This window comes from Colletotrichum graminicola, assembly GCF_000149035.1.
Source record: "Colletotrichum graminicola M1.001 genomic scaffold supercont1.26, whole genome shotgun sequence".
Lineage (NCBI taxonomy): Eukaryota > Fungi > Ascomycota > Sordariomycetes > Glomerellales > Glomerellaceae > Colletotrichum > Colletotrichum graminicola.
The window spans coordinates 333,374-348,092 of NW_007361030.1; the positions used below are offsets into that span (position 1 = coordinate 333,374).

Genomic DNA, 14,719 nt, shown 5'->3' on the forward strand with positions numbered 1-14,719 from the left:
GGACGAGGCAGGCACTGGACCACGCACCCAAAGCCCCGAGGAAGTTTGGGTCATTGCAACTAGCAATTTGCTCTCTTTTCCCCCTTTAGTTCATCTTCCCCTTTCTTCCCTCCTGTCCGCCTTGTCCTTCCTCACTTATTGTTCCCCATCTTCTCTGGGCCTTCGTCTTGTTAATCGACAACGCTACCGAGGCCACTTTTCGAGCACCGCCACCTCGGAGATCCATCTGCCAGACGGCCTTTCCCTGGCCGCGTCTGTTACGAGCTCGGTGACGGCTGATATTACCACTACAATCACCATCATTAACACCACCACATTGCTGCTACTACTACTATTACTACTACTACTACTACTACTACTACTACTACTACTACTACTACTACTACTACTGCTACTACTACTGCTACTACTACTATTACTATTACTGCCAAGTCATATCTCGAACCTCAGCAACAGATCATCGCTTGTGTAGCTTTCTCCGTTGTTGCCTTCAACTCTCCATCTCGCCTGCGCTACGCTCACGCCCTCGTTTGCCCCTCGCCCGTAGTCACACTATGTATGGTCCGCAAACCACTCGGCACCAGTCAGAGTCAAGATCACGCACCGCGAACCAGAACAGAGGCGACTCAGGCTGTGCGCAGGACCTTCGATGAGCACGCCGTTGCCCACTTCGCCGATCTGCAGTAGCAGCAGCAGCAGCTGTTGATCTTGCTACCGCCAGAAGCAGTCTGCTACTCGCACTCTTGGCCTCTCGGACTTTGGTCCTCGGAGCAAGCTAGCTACTGCCGTTCCCGCCGCCGGGCGTGCTCGCTGCGCGTTATCGTACTGTGTGTGCTCTTCGCTTCGTCTGGTCGCCCGTCGCCCGCCACCCGCCACGCTACCACAAACACCCAAACCCGGTTCCGAACGGAGGCTTCCAGGAAATTTTGTAACTTGGGGCTAAAAATGGCCACCACGGCTTCTTCTGCCCCCGACATGGGCACAGTCACCACCACGCTCCATCCGAACGCCAACCTGGCCGCTGTTGCACCTATGGGCCCGATTCCCAGCGCTGCTCCGTACGAGACATCTGCGCAGACCCCTGTACCACCTGCTGTTGGCGGACCAACGGGCTCCGCCGCCGCGGCAGCAGCAGCAGCAGCGGCGGCGGCGGCGGCGGCGGCATCGGCATCGCGCAGCGTCAAAAGGCCGCGTCCCGTCAAGTCGTGTACCGAATGCCGCAAGCGGAAGTTGAGATGTGATCGCAATCTGCCGTGCTCTCAGTGTCAGAAGTCGCACCGCAACTGCAAGTATGCTGCCGAACCGGACTCGTCAGTGCTGTCAGACGGCTCCGATGCCGAGATGGGTGATCTGCAGCGACCCCCAAAGAGAAATTGCCTACCTTCAACGACGCCCTCGGGACCACAGCCAGCCGACCCCTCACTTGCGCCCCTGCGCAATGGGGAGTCGGTCGCGCCTTCGGCTCTGGAGGAATTGACGTCCCGGTTGGACCGCTTGGAGAAGCAGCTCATGATCCGGAGTCCCGCAGTCACTGAGTTCAGTGGAACTGGTCAGCGTTTGCCGCTGCCGGCAGAAACGATACGAGGACTGACTGTTAAGAGAGGCGCCCTACGGACACGCTTCTTTGGCCAAAACAGCGTGCGTGTCTTGCTGAACCTGGTAACTCTTCCGGAACCCGAATGCCTTCGAATAGCACTCCTAACCCATCCCTCCCAGTTTGATGACGCCAAGGACTTCATGGCAAACCAGTCCAAAATTGACGGTATCAGAGACATCATGTATGGCCTGCAGATACTCCACAAGCGATTCCAGGAAGAGTACCGCAAGTCCCTGTCCCCAATCTCTGTCTTTGCCGACTCTGTAGTCCCGGTCCAGAAGCGTATGCAGGATATTCTTCCGAAGAAGGCGGTATGCGACAGGCTACTGGCCTCTTACATTGATACATCCGAAACCATCTACCGAATGATTCACGTGCCCACGTTCAAGGAACAGCACGAACTGTTCTGGGAAGGCAAGCTACCGGGGGACACCTTTCTCCCACAGCTTCTGGCGGTCCTATCCATCGGGTCGAGGTTTGAGACGAAATCCAAGGGGCTCGGCCATGAACGCGTCGAAGGCGTGCACATCCCAACGGCATGCGCGCTCGTCAGGTCGTGGCTGGACGGACTCAGGGGCAAGCAGTTGGTTGACTTGACGACGTTGCAGACCGAGATCCTGCTGGTACACGCGCAGCGAATGACGACCCCGCGGCAGCAAGATTCGTGGACACAGCTGGGGTATATCGTGCGCATGGCCATGACCATGGGCTTGCACCGAGATCCGTCCGAATTCGAACCCAGGGTGCCGGTATTCTTTGGCGAGCTTCGAAGAAGGCTGTGGTTTACGATTCTGGACATGGATTTGCACCTGTCCCTAGCCTGCAACCTCCCCTGTCTTGTGCGCGATGGAGACTTTACGTGCAGGCCGCCCCGAAACCTCGATGACAGCGATCTCTATGTTGACATGAAGGAACTACCGCCAAGCAAGCCGCTCGACCAGCTTACAGACAACCAAATGCAGGTGTATGCCGCCATGACGCTCGGCGTTCGGATGCAGGTTGCGCACTTGATCAACCGCGTCGATTCCATCCGGGACTACAGCGAAATCATCGAAGTCGGGGCGAAGCTGGATCGGTTCTTGGAAGACATCAACTATCTGTTCCCCCGCCATGGCATATTGAACGAAGTGGAGAAGAGCAGACAGTGGAGGTCCAGAGTAATCCTCGATATGCACGTGCGACGGCCGTTGCTGGCCCTCTATCGACCGTTCGCCCTGGGGCTGCCGGACGCGCCATCACAGGTATCGAGGGCATACTTGCGATCCTCCATGGTCATAATGCGGTATCTCGACGAACTCGACCCGTTGCTCGCCCATTTCCAAGACGTCAGCGACATGTACCACATGGTGCTGAAGAGGGACATTTTGCAGGCGGCCTTCAGCGTGTGCTTCTACATCAAGGCTGCCACCGAATCGCACGTCACCGGCAACACACTGGGCATAGCCTCGACCGTGGCCATGTCTCCGGATCCTCAGGACGAGGGCGTAGCCTTCAGCACCGAGACGTTTGCGCTCTGGTCGCCGTCACGCCTAATCAAGACGGTTGAGAAGACACTCGACCTGCTCGTCCGCAATGTCGGCGGCAACGATCTCAAGGACATCGTTGCGCTTGCTGTCGTACTGTCTTCTGTGCAAACAGCGAACCAGGAGCAGAAGTTGCACAGCATCCGGCTTAGATTGCAGAGTGTCCTTGACGCATGCAAAGCCTCGACCAACACGAACCCCGAGAAGATGTCCCTGCAGAATCCAGCCGATTCGATAGATTCTTACATGCAGGCGAGAGCGCCATTCACGTTTCATGAGAATGCGTCAGCAGCTGGGGTAAGTGACCACGGCGGCTGGGTTCTGTGGGACGGATGGAACTGGGCTGATGCATGGTCGGCAGACTCCGGATGATTACGCGGACTGGGATCTGGACTTCTGGAATCCGATACGCAGAGGCCCCTCGACTACATAATGTGCGGGGTTGGAGATAAGATGTCTTGAATGTTTTGATCCGGTGACACGCATAAACCCAAATGCCGTCTGGTACCACGAATCATGATTGCTTGGAGTAACAAACGGGGTTTGAAACATACATGATCCATGGTCCATGATGTTCTTCAATTTTGTCCATGCCGGGGAGCCTCGACCAGTCACGAGGAAACTGACGCGACTAGCCTGCCAATTCAAGGCAAAGGTTTATTTCCGGAGTTGTGCATGTGCACCCAGAGTCCGGTAAGCATTGGAAAGCGATCCGGGGGGTCGACAGCTTTTTCTTTGCGGGATGTATCGGCGCAGGAGACAACGGGAGGGGGAAGATGCAAAAGCGAGCGGCATATGCAAAGAAGACATGTGAATATATTACAACGATACCAATAAGCAGGGGAGGAATCAAAAGAAGGGCATGGCTTGGCTTTAACCAAGCATGCTTATTATTGCTACACACGAGACACCAGGGAACCGGTGGCTGTTCTTCCTCTTCTCGAGCTGCCACGCTGACATGGTGGATTTTTGGTCAAACTCGTTCCGATGGCACAGAACCGGTTTTAGCTGGCGATGACGGGAGCCTTGCAGTTCCATATCCTCCTTCTCGCCTACGTCCGCCATGGACCCAGCCACACACACTCCGCCGCGTCTGATCGTCGGCATCCAACCTGCTCCGCTGCCATCATCGCCATACCACACACATTGACTGGCAACGACTTGCCTCCGGCGAGCATAGCCAGCTTGCACCGAGAACCAATCCACCCCCGACCCTTGATCGTCCCTCACGGGCGTGTCGACGTGTTTCGCATATTCGGGGATGAAGGTTTGGAGATGAATGGGTACGGAGAGCGGAAATAGCTCCTCGGTGTTGGGCCCCATCTTCACAGAGGAGAGTAAGCACAGCTTCTTGACATCACACTTGTTCCATCTTCCCCTCATCCAGACACGCCAACCATGGTGCACCGCCCAAGACGACGTGACCATCGTCGGCGGCGGCATCGCGGGCATGGCCCTTACCCTCTTGCCCGCAGCACAGTCCATCCCCGCCACGATCTACGAGTTCCGCAGCAAAGTGCCCCCATCCCCCTACCACGCCGGTGGCGGCATGATGCTCTGCCGCAACGCTCTACGCATCCTCGACTCCTTGGGCCTCTATGAGCCCCTCCTCTCCAAGGCCTACAGCTTCGACTACGTCTACTACAAGAACGACGAGGAGGACGAGGCCGGGGTGGGAGTTTGAGTTCCGGGACGGGCGGTGGCGAAGGGTGGGTCTGCTCGTCGGCGCCAATGGGATCCACTCCCGCGTACGGAGCACCTACGTTGCGCCGGGACGTGGAACCCAACTTTGTCGGGCTCGCGGCGCTGACGAACGCCGTGCCCTCGGCGCAGCTCCGCGTGCCAGTGGACAAGGACTACCGGTTCCCTGTCAGCGTGGGGAACCACAAAGGCGTCTTCCTGCAGGCGCCGCAGGGAGCTGACGGCGGCGAGGTGTTGGCGGGGACGCAGGCACCGTTCGACGCGGGGCGGGCGGCACTGGCTTATGGCGGGAGGCGCTGAGAAGAGACGAGGAGAAAGATACTTTATTAACGAGAGTTATCATCTCATGACGAAAAGGTCGACGAGATGGTTACCGAATGGGGCCATCCCTTCCACCCCTGCGACTGAAGGTCGGTTTCTTACCTCGGCAAGCTCTGTGATTGGCCATGATCACCGGGGAAGGCTTGAGTCAAGCTCGTCGTTATGGCGGCCAGGAGCCTCGGTTGGTTGGGGGTTTTTTTTTTTGGAGACTCTGCAATGCGGTGAAACAGGGTGACGGGCTCAGACAGCGTCCCGGGCCTCCTCCCCTAGAGCACCGAGCTAGCGCTGATTTGATTATGGGCAGTTTTTGACCCTGATTCTGTATAGCGCGAACGGCGGGGAGGGTCAAGGATGAGAAAACCTGGGGAAGCTCTTCCCAGGGTCCCGGGGGGAGGGGGAGGAGGCAAAGAGAGGAGGCGAGGAGGGGGAGGCGAAATGTTGACAACTACAACTGGCTATTTCCGCAAAGCACATGAAAGGCAAAAACTAGCGATATTTACTTTTCCTTGCCTCGACAATTGGCCGTGTGAGATAGATCACTAAGCTCTGCCTCCTCTGCTAACCTGGCTCAACTCTCTTTCATCCTTCATACGAGAGCAATTTGGCTTGTCGACGCTGAAAGCAGACAGCCGTATTCAAGCTGGCCAAACAACTACGAGACATCACTAACTAACTCATCAGATCAAGCCAGCACACACACACACACACACACACACACACACCATGGCGCCCCGACAGAAACGTGAAAAGTCGCCCTGCTACGTGCTCGGCGTCGGCATGACCAAGTTCATCAAGCCCCGCGGCAAGGTTGACTACACGGAGCTCGGCTTCGAGGCCGGCGTGAAGGCCATGCTCGACGCCCAGATCAACTACGACGATGTCGAACAGGGCGTCGCCTGCTACTGCTACGGCGACAGCACCTGCGGCCAGCGCGTCTTCTACCAGTTCGGCATGACGGGCATCCCCATCTACAACGTCAACAACAACTGCTCCACGGGGTCCACCGGCCTCGCCATGGGCCGCACCTTCATCTCGTCCGGCGCCGCCGACTGCGTCCTCGTCGTCGGCTTCGAAAAGATGATGCCCGGGTCGCTGCAGAGCTTCTTCAACGACCGCGAGAACCCCACCATGACGACCGTCAAGATGATGGCCGAGACCAGGGGGTTCACCAACGCCCCCGGCGCCGCGCAGATGTTTGGCAACGCCGGGCGGGAGTACATGGAGAAGTATGTGTGCACCTCTTGCCCCCCCGCCGAGCTCTCGCCCGGGGAAGAAGAGAGAGAGAGAGAGAGAGAGAGAGAGAGAGAGAGAGAGAGAGAGAGAGAGAGAGAGAGAGAGAGAGAGAGACAGACACCACCGTCCGCTAACACACGAGACGCAGGTACGGCGCCAAGGCCGAGGACTTTGCCGAGATCGCCCGCGTGAACCACGCCCACTCCGCCAAGAACCCCTACTCCCAGTTCCAGGACGTCTACACGCGCGAGCAGATCCTCCAGGCTCCCGAGATCTTCGCGCCCCTCACCAAGCTGCAGTGCTGCCCCACGTCCGATGGCGGCGCCGCCGCCGTCCTCGTCTCCCAGGCCTTCCTCGACGAGCGGCCGCACCTCAAGGACCAGGCCGTCCTCGTCGCGGGCCAGTGCCTCGCCACCGACGCGCCCTCGCTCTTCTCACGCTCCGCCATCGACCTCATGGGCTTCGAGATGACGCAGGTGGCCGTCCGCACCGCCATGGCCGAGGCCGGCCTCACCCCCAAGGACGTCCAGGTCGTCGAGCTGCACGACTGCTTCTCCGCCAACGAGATGATCGTGCTGGACGCCCTCGGCCTCGCCGGGCCGGGCAAGGCGCACGAGCTGGTCCGCAGCGGCGACATCACCTACGGCGGCAGGTACGTCGTCAACCCCTCCGGGGGGCTCATCTCCAAGGGCCACCCGCTCGGCGCGACCGGCATCGCGCAGTGCGCCGAGCTGGTCTGGCACCTGCGCGGCTGGGCGAACAACCGTGCTGTTCCGGCCACCAAGGCGGCGCTGCAGCACAACCTGGGCCTCGGCGGCGCCGTCGTCGTCACCGTCTACCGCCGGGCGGACGGGAAGGAGGCGCCCAAGGTCGACTCGGCGACCGTGGGTAGGCTCAACAAGCTCGGGTACAACCCGGCGGTCGAGGCCAAGGGCTTCACGGCGCAGCAGGCGGATGCCGTCAGGAGCCGGACGAAGAAGAGCGACTGGGCGCTGCAGGACACGCAGGAGAAGGTTGAGGCGCGGTTTTAGCATGTACAACACGCAGCGGTCGGGCCATGTATAGTTTGGTACCCGAGTTTGACTATTTGCTGCATCACAGACGCTTGCCAGTCGTCGTTTCTTCACCTGTCCATGTGATGCATTGGCGGCGCCTGCTCATGAGCTCGCTTTGTTCACCTTGTACTCCAGTATCGTCACCCAGTAGCCATCGCCCCCGTACTTGGTATTGTCCTGGTACCCGCGATGGATTTCCTTGAAGCCAAGTTTCTTGTAGATATTCAACGCTGCTTCGAAGGCCAATACCAACATGTCGACGCCCGTCTTCTCTGCCAGGCTTATGCCGGTTTCAACAAGCGCGGTGGCAATCCCTTTGCCCTTGTTCTCGGGATGAACGGCAAGGTAGTCGAGGGCTTTTTCCCCTTGACGATTAGCTTCTGTGCTCCAAGCACCGCGCAGCGAAATATGATATCGTGACTTCCATTCCAGCCCAGCCCAGCACAGCACACCATTGACGGGGATCACTCACAAATGTATGGCTTCTTGGCCAGCAGGCGCTCCTTCTCCGGTGAACAGTCGTCAATCTCATTCATGGAGATCGGCTCCCACCATGCCACGTCCGACCGCTCCTTGAGCGCTCGCTTCTCCTCCTCGCTCACGTCTGCAATCTGCGAATCTTCCCACTCGACGGCCCCCTCGTACCCAGCCGGCAGCTTCCAGCGCGCGTAACCAAGAAGCACCCCGGTTTCCGGGTCGACCGCCTTTTGGTGGCGCAGGGTCTCGCGGTTACAGACGAGATTGTTGGGTATGCGCTGAGTGGCCTGCTCGATGAGAAAGTCGAGCTTGGTACCCTTGGGCCAGAGGAGATACCAACTCTGGTTCGTCCAGAAGGCGCTCATGTTGTTACGCGCCAGGGCCGGAACGTCGGCGAGCGTACAGGGCTCGATCCTATAGGCGGTCATAGCTGATGAAGCTTGGTCGAGCCGGGTTTGACCCAGGTCTAGGTGAACTCGGCTCGGTGACGCTGTTGCTATGACGGGCAATAGGCAACTCTTCGTATATCTGATGTCAAGAATAGCTCGGGCTGAGATGAGCTTGTGTTTCTCCCGTTCTACAGTATTTACGTACGACCCAATCCTCTTTTAAATAGGGCTTTTCAAGACAGCGAAACGTCAATGTGAAACGTGTTCAGAAGATGTAAAAGCTGGAGGCCACGTGGATATAGTAGGTGTTGATGCAGAACCATGACGCTAGCCTGGATCCATGGTGTCTTCAAACAAGCTAGATAAGCAAGTGATGACGGAAGGATCACCCATGACCTGGTTGTTCCCGAAGAGATATGCTTAGAGTTTTCATCACGTGGTTTCGGGTGACTCAACTTCATTCATTGTTATCGTGATGAGCCATCGTCTCTGCAGACATTTCTCATACCCCAAGCTCGGAAATCGAGACTTGAACCAAAGACCAACCCCGATTCGGCGTCTGCAGCGAGGAATCTCCTGAACTCTGATAAGTGAGTTGAGACATTCAGAGCGCAAGTCATGAAAACAGTCCGGCACGAATTGCCGGGCGCTAAAGGTCACATGGCAGGTGTGGGTCCTAATTGCAATCCAGAAGGATCAAAGGAATATTGAGGGGGGTGTTCCACTTCCCATCACAATATTTAGACTGTTATCGCAAAACTCTCTCATAAATTTAAGGACATCTAGGTTTGGCGCCAATTGCCGTTAATTCGCGGAGTGTTCTTAGACTGCGAAGTGGTTTGTCTACGCCTCAGTTCAAGAGTCCTTTGAAGGGGGAGGGGGGAAAAGAAGAAAAAGAAAAAGACAGCTGGCAGACTGAGTTCTCATTTCAGACCACCGCTCAGCAAGATACTCTGCCCCGTCAAGTAGCCGGTTTTGCACAGCATCATGACAACATTCGCACACTCCTGTGGCGTCCCAAGCCTCCCAACAGGGATGTTCTTCACATCACCGGGGGTGCCCTCGACACGTTTCTCGTCAGGAATCATGCCCGTGTCACCAATCATGGCCGGCGCGACATCGTTCAGTGTGATTCCGTCCTTGGCGTGCTTGGATGCCAGGTTCCTCATCATGCCCGTCAGGCCTGCTTTGCTGGCGGCGTAGTGGCAGCCGTTAATGCCACCGCCAATGGCGGAGATGGACGACACGAAGACGACACGGCCCCAGTGTTGGGCGGCCATGTGCGGGATGGCCAGCTTGCACAGAAGGAAGGAGGCCCGCAGGTTGATGTTGATGGTGAAGTCGAACTCTTCGAGGGAGATGTTCTCGAGATAGGGGTTGGCTTTGTTGCCGAAGCCCGCTGTACCGGCGTTGGCGACGAGAATGTCGGGGGTTTGGCCGTGTTCGGCTTTGATTTGGCCAAAGAGCTCCTCGATGGCTTTGGCGGAGGACATGTCTACGATATGACAAGTTATCTTAACGTCTTCCTCGACAGAGCTCTTCAACAACGAAGCAAGCTCTGTGATCTTGTTGTAAGTGCGGTCGGATGAACACGTGAGGGCTAGCCGAGCGCCGTGGGCGAAGAGCTCCTTGGCACAACCTCCTCCAATGCTAACCATATGAGCAAAAGACAGCCAGATTAGGACGTCCTCTACTCACCCACCAGAGGCACCGGTGACCAAGGCCAATCTGCCCTTGATCTCGTTGTCCACAGGAGCCATGTTCAAGGTATGATGCCTGATAGTGCCAAAAGGTGACAAAATCTCTTCGCTTTTGCACAAACAGATGACCGAGTTTTTCTTCTTCTTTCTCTTTTGGTACCACACACGATAACTAAGTGAGCGACTCTCTTGATATGCAGTATTCAAAGTAATAGACGGAATGAATTCTCAAGGGAGGTGGCGACTGTAACCCGGGTCGTGCCCCGCGACATGCTGCCCCACTCCGTGTGTGTACCTTTTACCCCGCAGTCTCCAAATAATGGAATATACCTAGGTACGCAATGAAGCCTGCCTTCGGAATACCTACTTAGACTCGAGACTGGAAGATGCAATCAGATCGACGTGTTTTTTTTTGTTTTGGTTGTTCAAGGATCGACGGTTAGCTGAGATTAGTATAAGAGGAAAATGAGGACACAAAGTTGGTGGAAAGATGGAGGGAAACGCTGTGTCTTTTCCCTCCTCGTTCAATAGGACCAAGCGACCAAGGTCAAGAACAACAACATGGCTGAAGGAGACTGGTATTGACACATACATAGACGCTGTGACAATTGGTTCAGGCTGACGGGATATCTGGCTTCTTCGGTCTTGCCCATACAATCGACATGATGAGATGTGTCTTTTGACGCCTTGAGTTGATGACAGCTCAGTACTTAATTACCGGGCCCGCACCACCCCATTGGTGGAAGTAATCCGGCTCATATTGGCAAGGTGTTTGGTAGGGACTGGATTATTACAAGATCAATTGTAGATGTTCTAGCCATGATCACGCTGCCGGAACTGCCCAATGGCCAAAGTCATACACTTGGCAACAACAGGTAAGTTTGCTTGTGAGATGCTGTAGATCTTCAGTGTCTGTCCGCTCTCTCTCTCGTAACCTTTAGGTAAAGTGTAGTAGTCTGTGATAGCCCTGAACAAATCGGCATCTCAAACGACATTTGAATAAACACACCTAGCATCACCCAAGGTACGAAGTACGATATACTAGGTATGTGTAAGGGAGCTGGCAGCTGGCCCCTTAATACGCTAACTTGACGTCGTTTATTGGACCAAAAGTGCCCCACTCTGGCGGAGTAACCGCCACCAGCTCCCGTCGCTTAAGCTTATCCGGCCAATCGCGTGCTTATCGCTTTCAGCCTTGCAGCTCTGCCAGGGGGGGACCGACCTTACAGTGGAAAGGTGTGCGTTTTTTCCTTACAGCTGTCCTCTTCTCTAGGACAGGTAACCCACCCACTAGAAGGTACCTTGCCGAGACCGACCCAGTCTGGGGGGAATGGCACAGAATCCAGTAGAGGACACCTTCACGGATCTTCACTGACCGACCCTCCGTTATTTCTATATCTGTATTTCTGGGTCTCCCAATTGCCTCGGGGATTCATCTCTTCTTTCGTTATCCTCTTTTTGCTGTCTTTTGGTTTTTTTCAGCTCGATACCTTCGCAACAACCCTAGAGCTTGCTTCCCCAAGTCTCCATTGTCGTCGACCGGGACTCACCGACTGGAACCCGTGTTAGTACCGACCTCTCGTCTCTTTTTACGACACCATTTAAAACACACACACACACACACACAAACACCCTCAGCAGCGCCATTGGGCGCAAACCACACACCATGGCGCAACACACTTTTTCGCCGTTGACCATGGTCCTCGGCTGCTTCTTCTTCTTTTCCGCACACGTCTTCGCCGTTTCCGCCGTCCTCGGTGTCGACCTTGGCACTGAGTACATCAAGGCCGCCCTCGTCAAGCCCGGCATTCCTCTCGACATCGTCCTGACCAAGGACTCTCGCCGCAAGGAAATTTCCGCCGTCACCTTCAAGCCCCTCCAGAGCGGCCCCAAGGCCGGAGCCTACCCCGAGAGACTCTACGGCTCCGACGCCATCGCCCTCTCGGCCCGTTTCCCCCACGATGTCTACCCCAACCTGAAGACCCTCCTTGGCCTTTCCGCCGATGACCCCATTGTCCAAGAATACGCCGCCCGCCACCCTGCGCTGCAGCTCGAGAAGAACAAGGAGCGTGGGACCGCTGCTTTCAAGAGCAAGGCCTTCACCGACGACGACGACGCATGGCTGGTTGAGGAGCTTCTGGCCATGGAGCTGCAGAGCATCCAGAAGAACGCTGAAGCTGCTGCTGGATCCGGAACCTCTGTCCGCTCCATCGTCCTGACCATCCCTCCCTACTTCACCATCCAGGAGAAGCGCGCCATCCAGACCGCCGCCGACCTTGCCGGTCTTAAGGTCCTCAGCCTCATCAGCGACGGTCTTGCCGTTGGTCTCAACTACGCCACCTCCCGCCAGTTCCCCAACATCAATGAGGGAGGAAAGCCCGAGCATCACATCGTCTTCGATATGGGCGCTGGCTCCGCCAAGGCCACCGTCATGAAGTTCCAGAGTCGCACCGTCAAGGATACTGGCAAGTTCAACAAGACCATCCAGGAGGTTGCCGTCATCGGCTCCGCCTGGGACAGGACCCTGGGCGGCGACGCCCTCAACTACCTCATTCTTGACGATATGGTCGCCCAGTTCGTCGAGTCCAAGGGCGGCAAGAAGATCTCTGCCGAAGCCGACAAGGTCAAGGCTCACGGCCGGGCCATCGCGAAGCTGCTCAAGGAGGCCGAACGCGTGCGCCACGTCCTCAGCGCCAACCAGCAGGCCGCCGCTAGCTTCGAGGGTCTCTACGAGGACGTCGACTTCAAGTACAAGCTTACCCGCGCCGACTTTGAGAAGATGGCTGAAGGCCACGCCGCTCGTGTCGACACCGTCATCCTGGACGCCCTCAAGACCGCCCAGCTTGAGCTCTCCGACCTGGACTCCGTCATCCTTCACGGTGGTGCTTCCCGCACTCCCTTCGTCCAGAAGCGGTTGGAGCACGTCGTTGGATCCGCCGAGAAGCTGCGCAGCAACGTCAACTCGGATGAGGCCGCTGTCTTTGGTGCCGGTTTCCGCGCCGCCGAGCTCAGCCCCAGCTTCCGCGTCAAAGAGATTCGCATCTCCGAGGGCACAAACTATCCTTCCGGCATGAAGTGGACCAACAACAAGAACAAGCTTCAGCACCAGCGTCTGTGGTCCGCCGTCTCTCCCCAGGGTGGCGCGCCCAAGGAGGTCACCTTCAACAACCATGAGGACTTCGATGTCACCTTCTACCAGCAGGTCGGCTCCGTTGAGCAGGACACCAAGGTCCTGACCACTAAGAACCTTACCGCCTCCGTCGCCGAGCTCAAGGAGAAGTACTCCTGCGTCGACAGCGATATCCACTTCAAGGTCGGCGTCAAGCTGAGCGCCGAGAACGGCGAGGTCGAGGTGACCAAGGCCACTGTCGAGTGCGAGGCCGAGGCTCCTGAGAAGGAGGGCTTCGTCGACGGAGTCAAAAATCTCTTCGGTTTCGGTAAGAAGGACCAGAAGCCCCTCGACGGTGAGGAGGACGCCGAGTCTTCAACGACCGAATCCGAGTCTTCCACTACGGCTTCCACCAAGACCGAGACGACCTCCGCCTCGTCCTCTCCCGTTCCCAGCGAAGCCGCCGCCGATGGCAAGGAGCCCGTCAAGAAGAAGGAGCTCGTCACCATCAATGTCGACTTCACTCTCGAGAAGGCCGGCCGCCCCGGGCTGTCTCGTGAGGATCTCATCAAGTCCAAGGACCGCCTCAAGGCCTTCGAGACCTCTGACAAGGCCCGTCGCATGAGAGAGGAGGCCCTCAACCAGCTCGAGGGCTTCACCTACAAGGTCCGCGACCTCCTTGAGAGCGAGGCTTTCCTCGCCGCCTCCACCTCCGAGGAGCGCGCCACGCTGGAGAAGAAGAACAGCGAGGCGAGCGACTGGCTCTACGAGGGGGGCGCTGACGCGACCCGCGAAGAGCTCAAGAAGAGGTACAAGGAGCTCCACGAGCCCGTCACCAAGATCCAGAAGAGAAGCGACGAGGCCGAGAAGCGACCCGAGCTCGTCAAGGCCCTCAAGGAGGCACTCAACTCTACCCAGTCCTTCATCAGCACCATCCAGAAGCAGCTCGACGAATACGACGCGTGGCACTCGTCCGCCGGGTCCTCCACCGATACCGCTTCAGCCACCCCCTCGAGCGACTCTGACGACCTCGAGGACGACAACGGCAGCAAGGAGCGCACGATGGACGACGTCGTCAAGGAGAAGGGCCCCGTCCCGCCGCTGTACAAGCGCGAGGACGTCGAGGTAGTTGAGGACGTATACGTATCGACGACTAAGTGGCTTGAGGAGATGGAGGCGAAGCAGGACGCCCTCGCCGCGACGGCGGACCCCGTGCTCCTCGTCAAGGACCTCCAGGCCAAGCGCGACAAACTTGACAAGGCCGGCATGGACCTCGCCATGAAGGGCGTCAAGAACTTTGAGAGCAAGACCAAGAAGGCCAACAGCAAGAGCGCAAAGTCCAAGAAGACAAAGCCCACCGCTTCCGCTTCTTCTGGGGAGCCTAAGGAAGAGTCCACCACCACTGTTCCCTCCCAGAGCTCGACCGTCGAGCCCGAGGCACCTGCCGGCCAGACAGTTGAGCGCCCCGATGGCGGGAGCTATGTCAAGTTCAGCGGCGATGGCGGCGACACCCCGAGCGAGGCCGAGATTGAGGAGATTCTGAAGAAGTTTGAGCAGTCGCAGCAGGGCCAGGGCCAGGGCAGCGCGCCGGGGCACGACGAGCTCTGAGAGTTC

At 57.4% G+C, this 14,719-nt stretch overlaps 6 protein-coding genes across 6 annotated transcripts; 4 read left to right on the plus strand and 2 right to left on the minus strand.

Moving 5' to 3' along the window:
• Window positions 1-945: 945 nt before the first annotated feature.
• Window positions 946-3,492, plus strand: GLRG_06899 (fungal specific transcription factor domain-containing protein; the record flags this gene model as incomplete). The annotated part of the gene is made up of 1 exon (XM_008097439.1): window positions 946-3,492. One exon carries the CDS (start codon window positions 946-948, stop codon window positions 3,490-3,492), a length of 2,547 nt encoding a protein of 848 aa, XP_008095630.1.
• Window positions 3,493-4,399: 907 nt separating this feature from the next.
• On the plus strand, window positions 4,400-5,121 carry GLRG_06900 (uncharacterized protein; the record flags this gene model as incomplete). The annotated part of the gene is made up of 2 exons (XM_008097440.1): window positions 4,400-4,792; window positions 4,954-5,121. 2 exons carry the CDS (start codon window positions 4,400-4,402, stop codon window positions 5,119-5,121), a joined length of 561 nt encoding a protein of 186 aa, XP_008095631.1.
• Window positions 5,122-5,865: 744 nt separating this feature from the next.
• GLRG_06901 (nonspecific lipid-transfer protein) lies at window positions 5,866-7,406 on the plus strand (the record flags this gene model as incomplete). The annotated part of the gene is made up of 2 exons (XM_008097441.1): window positions 5,866-6,368; window positions 6,524-7,406. The coding sequence occupies 2 exons, from the start codon at window positions 5,866-5,868 to the stop codon at window positions 7,404-7,406; spliced, it is 1,386 nt and encodes a 461-aa protein (XP_008095632.1).
• A 126-nt stretch (window positions 7,407-7,532) lies between these two features.
• On the minus strand, window positions 7,533-8,335 carry GLRG_06902 (acetyltransferase; the record flags this gene model as incomplete). Its single annotated transcript, XM_008097442.1, has 2 exons — window positions 7,533-7,786; window positions 7,903-8,335. The coding sequence occupies 2 exons, from the start codon at window positions 8,333-8,335 to the stop codon at window positions 7,533-7,535; spliced, it is 687 nt and encodes a 228-aa protein (XP_008095633.1).
• An 884-nt stretch (window positions 8,336-9,219) lies between these two features.
• On the minus strand, window positions 9,220-10,056 carry GLRG_06903 (short chain dehydrogenase; the record flags this gene model as incomplete). The annotated part of the gene is made up of 2 exons (XM_008097443.1): window positions 9,220-9,946; window positions 9,995-10,056. 2 exons carry the CDS (start codon window positions 10,054-10,056, stop codon window positions 9,220-9,222), a joined length of 789 nt encoding a protein of 262 aa, XP_008095634.1.
• Window positions 10,057-11,662: 1,606 nt separating this feature from the next.
• Window positions 11,663-14,713, plus strand: GLRG_06904 (uncharacterized protein; the record flags this gene model as incomplete). The annotated part of the gene is made up of 1 exon (XM_008097444.1): window positions 11,663-14,713. One exon carries the CDS (start codon window positions 11,663-11,665, stop codon window positions 14,711-14,713), a length of 3,051 nt encoding a protein of 1,016 aa, XP_008095635.1.
• Window positions 14,714-14,719: the final 6 nt, after the last annotated feature.